The sequence below is a fragment of the Penaeus japonicus genome, unplaced genomic scaffold (genome assembly GCF_977035675.1).
Source record: "Penaeus japonicus unplaced genomic scaffold, GWHDUDI00000001_assembly GWHDUDI00000008, whole genome shotgun sequence".
Classification (NCBI taxonomy): Eukaryota; Metazoa; Arthropoda; class Malacostraca; order Decapoda; family Penaeidae; genus Penaeus; species Penaeus japonicus.
The window spans coordinates 40,523,761-40,531,260 of NW_028234410.1; the positions used below are offsets into that span (position 1 = coordinate 40,523,761).

Here is a 7,500-nt window from a genome sequence, read left to right on the forward strand (position 1 = left end):
GAGAAAAAAGAAGAAATGGTCACAGTAACAAAACAATAACATTTATACGGATAATAATAATTCCAATAGCATCATTATTACTATTTTCATTATCATCATTATTTTTATTATTATCATTATTATCATCATCAATATCATCATTATTATTGTTATTGTTCTTACTATTATCATTATTATTGTTATTACTATTATCATTATCATTATTAGTATTAATATCATTACCATTATTATTATTATTATTATTATCATTACTACTATTATCATTATTATCATTGTTATCATCATTATTGTTTTATTGTTATTATTATTATCATTATTATTATTATTGTTATTATCATTATTATTATTATTATCATTATTATTATATTATCATGATGTCTTCCATCATTATTATTTATATCATTATATTTTATATTATTATCATTATTATTATTTGTTTTAATTATCATTATCATTATTATTAATATCATCATTATATTATCATTGTTATTATTTATTTTTTTTTTTTATTATTATTCTCATTATTGTTACTATTAATGCTAATAATATTCATGATATATTATCGTTTCTTATTATTATTAAATTATATTATTCATTGTTATTGCAATGTATTATTATTATTATTGTTATTATTATTATTATCATTATCATTATTAGTATTAATATCATCACCATTATTATTATTATTATTGTTATTATTGTTATTTTTTTATTATTATTATTATCATTATTATTACTATTAATGATAATAATTATAATGATAATGATAAAAATATTATCATTATCATTATTTATATTGAATATCACATGATTATTAATATATTTTGGTTTGTTATCATCATTATTATTATGATTATCATTATTGTTATATTATAAATGATAATGTAAACATATTATATTATTAATGTTTTACAGTATTATTATCATTTTATTTGTTTTATTATTGTTATCATCATTATTATTTTATTATTATTATTATTATTGTTATTATTATTATCATTATTATTATTATCATTTTTACTATTATTATCATATAAGTATATTCCTTTGATTAGCATTTTATAAGATCAAACACCGGGTCGCTCCCAGCGACCTAGGGTGAGTGGAATTGGAAGGTTTATATTGCGAGTTCTGCGGAGTGAGATTAATATGAATATAATAAAAAGTGTATAAAAAAGTATAAAAATATAAAATTATTGTATGAGTATAAAAATAGATATTTGTTTTGTAAAAATGTAGGTATATAAAAATAAAAATTCCATTGAGTACGAAAAAAAAGTTTATATGGTGAGAGCTCGTCTTAGAATATGCGCAGTACTATTAAGTACAATTTTCTGTATCTCTTGTAAAGAGGGATTTCCTGGAATTTTATTAACAAAGTCTTTGGCTCCTTTCTTTATCAGGCCTAAGGCACCTACCACTACTGGGATCGTACGAGTCTTTAGGTGCCACATCTTTTCTACTTCTATTTCTAGGTCTTTATATTTCGAGAGCTTTTCAAATGTTTTCGCAGCTACATCCCGGTCAGAGGGCACACTCATATCAATGAGAAAGCATTGATTGTTCTTTATATCGTTAATTACAATATCAGGACGGTTTGCTTGTATTATGCGGTCTGTTTGAATCGGAAAGTCCCAAAGAATGGTAACATCTTTTCCCTCTGTGACAGGTTCTGGATGATGTTTATACCAGTCACTTTGGATCTTGATGGAAAAGCGGTTACATATTTTCCAATGGAGGTATTGACCAACCCTGTCATGTCTGTTTTTATACTCCCCTGGTGTTAGGATGGAGCAGCCAGAAACAAGATGGTCGATTGTTTCTATTCTTTCATCGCAGAATCTACACTTTGGGTCAGCCCCGTTATGTAAGACATTGGCTTGATAGTTTCGTGTAAACAAACTTTGATCCTGTGCTGCAAGAATGAAGCCCTCGGTTTCCGCTTTCAGTCCGGAGCTACGTAGCCACTGATGGGTTGCCTGTGTGTCTACATCAGCATTATTGGCTCGAGCAGCAAACTGTCCATGGAGAGGTTTTTCTTGCCAGCGATATTCAAGTTGTTTTAAGCCTTCATGTTTCGCTTTCTTCTTTGTTTTGCGAGCAATCTCAGTTGGTGATAATAGGTTGTTGATTTCCATTTCAAGGTCAAGTTCCCGAGAAAATTTGTCAGATTCCTTAGTAACGGAGTGTAATCTTTTTGAGTTTTCATGCCTGTTTACTAACTGGAGCATCCAGTCTTCAGTATTTTCCAAGTAATTGTAGAGGCCTATCGTTGACGTTTTGTAGGAAAGCTCCAGCTGTATCATACCTCTTCCTCCTTTGCTACGTGGAAGGTACAATCGGTCAACATCAGATTTCGGATGGAGCATTCTGTTACAAGTAAACACTTTTCTAATTTTACTATCTAGTCTTTTGAGTTCACTCAAGTTCCAATTTATTATATTAAAACTGTAAGTTACTACTGGTAATGCTAAGGTGTTTATAGCGGTGATTCTGTTTTTTTAATTCAACTCAGTTTTCACGATAGATCTGATTCTGCGTAAACATTCTTTCCTAATTTCCTCCTTCATCTTAGCGTGTTGTATCCCATCGCCCTCATTGACTGCTAAGTATTTATATGTACCTTCTTGGTCAAGCTCTTTAATGACAGAGTCGTCATCTAGCACAATATTCTTCGTTTGCTCTAACTTCCCTTTTTTGATAATGTGGCCTTTGCACATTTGCTTAACCCAAACTCCATTCCTATGTCATCACTAAATGCTTTTACTGTTTTCAGTAACCCCTCAAGTTCGTTATCATTAGAAGCATATAGTTTCAGATCGTCCATGTAAAATAGATGACTTATTCTGCGTTCGAAGATTTTGTATCCATATCCAGTTTGGTTAAGGAGTCTGGGAGAGAGGCATAAGTGCCATGCAAAATAACAGAGGTGATAAAGAGTCGCCCTGGAAGATACCACATTTTATTTTCATGCCAGGAGAGGACAAGATACCAGTAGAGTGGGATAAGAAGAGATTAGTCTCCCACATTCCCATAGATGATCTGAGGAAATTTATAAGGGTAGGGGATAAGTTAAAAAGTTCTGAGCAACGTAATATCCAAGAGTGGGGTACACTATCGAAGGCCTTTTTATAGTCAATCCAGGCTGTGCTCAAGTTACGATGTTTAGATTTTGCATTTTCGAGCAACATTTTGTTTATCAGTAATTGATCTTTGCAACCATACGAGCCCTTTTTGCATCCTTTTTGTTCGATTGGGAAAATGTCGTGTTCCTCTAGGTGTGCATAGGTTCTTTCTGAAAGGACAGAGGTTAAGAGTTTGTACGATGTGGATAAACACGTGATTGGCCTATAGTTCTTTGGGTCCCCAGTCTCAACTGTCTTAGCAAGTAAGTATGTGGTACCTTGACAGAACCAAGTTGGTGTGAGGTGGGGTTCGTTAATCAATTTGTTAAGACTTGATGCTAGTTTAGAGTGAACAGATTGTAGTGTATCCAGCCAGAAATTAGGAAACTGGTCTAGTCCTGGAGATTTCCATTTATGAGCTTCCCTTAGTGCTTTCGTTATCTCTTCAGTAGTAATATCACTCCATTGTTGTTCAGGGATATCTACTGCTTCCTTTTCTAGTTCTTCAATCCATTTAGCGTTTTCATTATGTCCTGTATTATTACCCCAAATGTTGTTCCAAAAGTCTTTGACTTGATCTTCAGTTGGTATTTCTTTTACTTCGATGGTCGTTTTACCAATTTCTCGGTAAAACTTTTTGGCGTCCGTCTCAAAATTTTTGTTTTAGCGGTAAAAATCGTTGCGTTTTGTAAATCGTCGTAGTCTTTGGGCTTTCACTTGCAGTTTTTGCTTAAGTTCTTCTTTAATGAGAGGTATTTGTTCCTTATTTTCAATTTGGTATTTTCTTATTACTTCTTTGGATTTTTTAGATTTTGATTTTCCATTCTTTTGGAGTTCTTTTAGTATTGAGATCTCTCTTCTAGAGTTCTCAATTTCTTTATCAATTTGTTTCTGCCATTTAGGCTTAGAAGGGCCTCGTCGTTTCCCTTTATTTCGTTTTCGTTTATTTTTTATTCCAGATTTTTCTTGTAATACTTTCGATGTTGCGTAAATTAGTTGGTTGAGTTCTGTTAAATCTGGGTCTCTTTCAGTACAGAGTTGCCTTAAAGCTACATTGCCAAGGTTGAATATTTTTTTAAATTTATGAATTTGTCTGATTTTCAGGAAGGGTTCTCTCTCAGCTATATCAGTGTGCATTACAATAGACAATTCTTCAAGTATGTCTGTCTTCATAGAGCTTATCTCTTCCTGATCGAAAGCATCTTCAGCTACATCATTCCTAATTTGCCTATCGTTTTCCACCTCGTTATTCACCTCTTGTACGTTTTCATTCTCATCGGGCCCTTCATCCTCAGCATTTTCAATATCATTGTCATCAGGTTTCTCTGCTTCAGGTTCTCTAGTTTCGGCTTTAACCTGTATTTTAATTAGTTCAATTTCCATATCTGTTATTTACGCATAATATATCTCCTCACATTTGCTAGTTTGTTTGCATCCATAAAATCTAGTTTATCGCTATCACGTCTACACCATGTTAGAAAAGTGTCTTCAGTATTATTGGTTTGCGGTTTTTCTAGCGCATAATAAAAGCAATACAGTACTTCCTTGTGTTCTTCTCGTGTCCATCTCTTTCTTTTTTCCTTTTGATTTTGTTTTGGTGGTGAACCCGAGGGGCCAGGGTTGGGACAACTCCCGTTCTGGTGACCACTTGGGCATTCGTTAAGAGAAGAATTAGACTCAGTAGCAGATTTTTCGACCTCAGGCTGGTCTTGCCCTGAGGGACGCGTCCCTTGTTGACCCGCGCGACGGACGATGCGGTATGATTTTCTTCTAGTTTTCATTTCATTAGATAAAATAGCATTTTAACCTTACTGCCAAGGGACATTATCATTGTCATTAGAAAGATTGCTAATCAAAGCTGAAGACCTCTTTCCGGCCATGAGACTTAGCTGATCCCGCCGGACGTCAACCCGGTATTTCACGTTCGGGGCGAGATTTTTATATCTGAGGTTCTCAACTCATATCTAGGTTTGCCTTAAAAGGCTTAGAGAGGCCTAGTTCCCCTCATTGTAGAGAGAAAGAAATTACAGACAAATCCTAACCATACAGTGCACCGAACCCCAACACCCCGCCCACCGACACGTCCGGGGGATAACAAGCCACAGTCATGAGAGTAGGCGAGTCCCGACACCCGGGTAAGACACACTGATGTATACCACCCAAGCGTCTGAACAAACCCACCCCAAGACTGCGCATTATAACCCAGACAAACCAAAGGGAAAGGGGCCAAAGCACGAAACACCATAGGGCCAAGACATGCAAGCAAATTTTCTCTCTATAGTTGGATATCCCGCGCCAGTTACCAGTTGGTATTTCACGTCCCCGCGGATTTATTATTATTATTATTATTATTATTATTATTATTATTATCATCATAATTATCATCGTTATAATTATTATCATCTTTATCATTATTATCCTCATTGCTATCATTATTATTATCTTTATCATTATCATCATTATCATTGTCATTATCATCACTATTATTATTATGCTGTTGTCTTTTTTATCATCATCATTATCATTGTCATTATCATCACTATTATTATCATGTTGTTGTCTTTTTTATCATCATTGTCATCGTTATCATTATCACTGTTATTATTATTGTTGTTTCCATCATCAATTTCATCATTACTATTATTATCATCATCATCCTTACTCATTGTTATTCCTGTTTTTATCATTTTTATTATATCTTTCGCTATCACTTCAATAATGAAAATTATGATGATGATGATAAGCATAATCATGATAATGATAACAATAATGATAAAGATAGTAATAAGAATAAGAATAGGAATAAGAATAAGAATAAGAATAGGAATAAGAATAAGAATAATGATAATAATAATGATAATAATAATAATGATAATAATAATAATAATAATGATAATAATAATAATGATAATAACAATGATAATAACAATGATAATAATGATAATAACAATAATAATAATAATGATAATAATAATAATAATAATAATAATAATAATAATAACAATAATGATAATAATAATGATAATAGTAATAATAATAATAATGATAATGATAATAATAATAATACTGATAATAATAATAATAATTATCATTATTATTATCATAATGATAATAATGATAATAATAATAATAATTATAATAATAATCATTATTATTATCATAATGGTAATAATAATAATAATAATAATGATAAATATGATAATGTGATAATCGCAATGATGACGATAATAATGATAATAATGGCAATAATGATAATGATGATTATGACGATAATGATGATAATAACAATGACGATAATAAAGATGATAATAGTAGTAATATCATTATCAATATCAATATCATTATCATCATAACAAGAACAATACCAGGACAATATAAATGATTATGATGATGCTGATGAGGATGTTGATGAGTAGAAGAAGGAGGAAGAGATGGCGGAGGAGGAGAGAGAGGAGGAGAAGGAGAAAGTGGAAGGGGTAGTTGATATCTACAATATAAATAACAGCAAGAAAAACAGTGATGGTGACGAAAGCTTGGTCATTTTGTATATTGTTGTAAATTGCTATTAATTTGAGTTACGACACTAAATAGGGCAATAGATAAAATACCACAGGATGTTTAAGGATATATTGGAAAGCGTTAGTGACCAAAATATAAATGCTATTCATTTACGGAAGAGAAGAGAGCTGTATCAGTGCATCTTGGTATTATAACTTCACACTTATTTAATACTTTTAAACAGCACTACTCATTGATTTATTCTGCTGCGCCGTGCTTTTCTTCTCTCCTAAAATGAAAAATCAAAATGAAGTTTGGACTCAAAACTGCTCACATCATCGAGTAGAGAACAAAATTAAAATTCGTGCTTCAAATGTGCAGGGCTTCAAGAATTCTCCTTACTCAGCTATCATAGGACTTCTAGTGCACGTAATAGTTAGCTATTTTTTATATAAACTTAAAGTCTACCTCTCATGTTCCTTCCAGATAGAGGGCGTTTTGCCCGACCAACCCATGATGCTGTAATCTAAGGTACATAGTTACCTCTGGTGGGTTTTCACACCGTGATGCTATCCAGAGAAATTTAATCGTGCATAAACAATATGAGCCCTATTAAATTTCACCAGATTTAACGAAGTGCTTTGTTTATGACCATCAGAGGTCCCGGAAAGATTCACTGGGTTAAATCGTCATGAATAAAGAGGAGGCCAAAGAGTCGCTGCCTTTTGCTGGGCGGTAAACGGACGCGAGAAGGAAGACGTTTCAATTTCCATAATGCCTTCGCTGCTTTTTCGTACTACATAACAGGTCACTTTAATCAACCTTTGTAGAGCTGTGTGGAAGTGAGCAGACAGTTGCCCGATAAATAAACGGGTAC

The 7,500-nt window shown here is 32.5% G+C and overlaps 1 protein-coding gene across 1 annotated transcript; it reads right to left on the reverse strand.

Moving 5' to 3' along the window:
* Positions 1-1,280: 1,280 nt before the first annotated feature.
* LOC147471519 (uncharacterized) lies at positions 1,281-2,369 on the reverse strand. The gene has a single exon (XM_086538872.1). It carries the CDS (start codon positions 2,367-2,369, stop codon positions 1,281-1,283), a length of 1,089 nt encoding a protein of 362 aa, XP_086394998.1.
* Between the last annotated feature and the right edge of the window lie 5,131 nt (positions 2,370-7,500).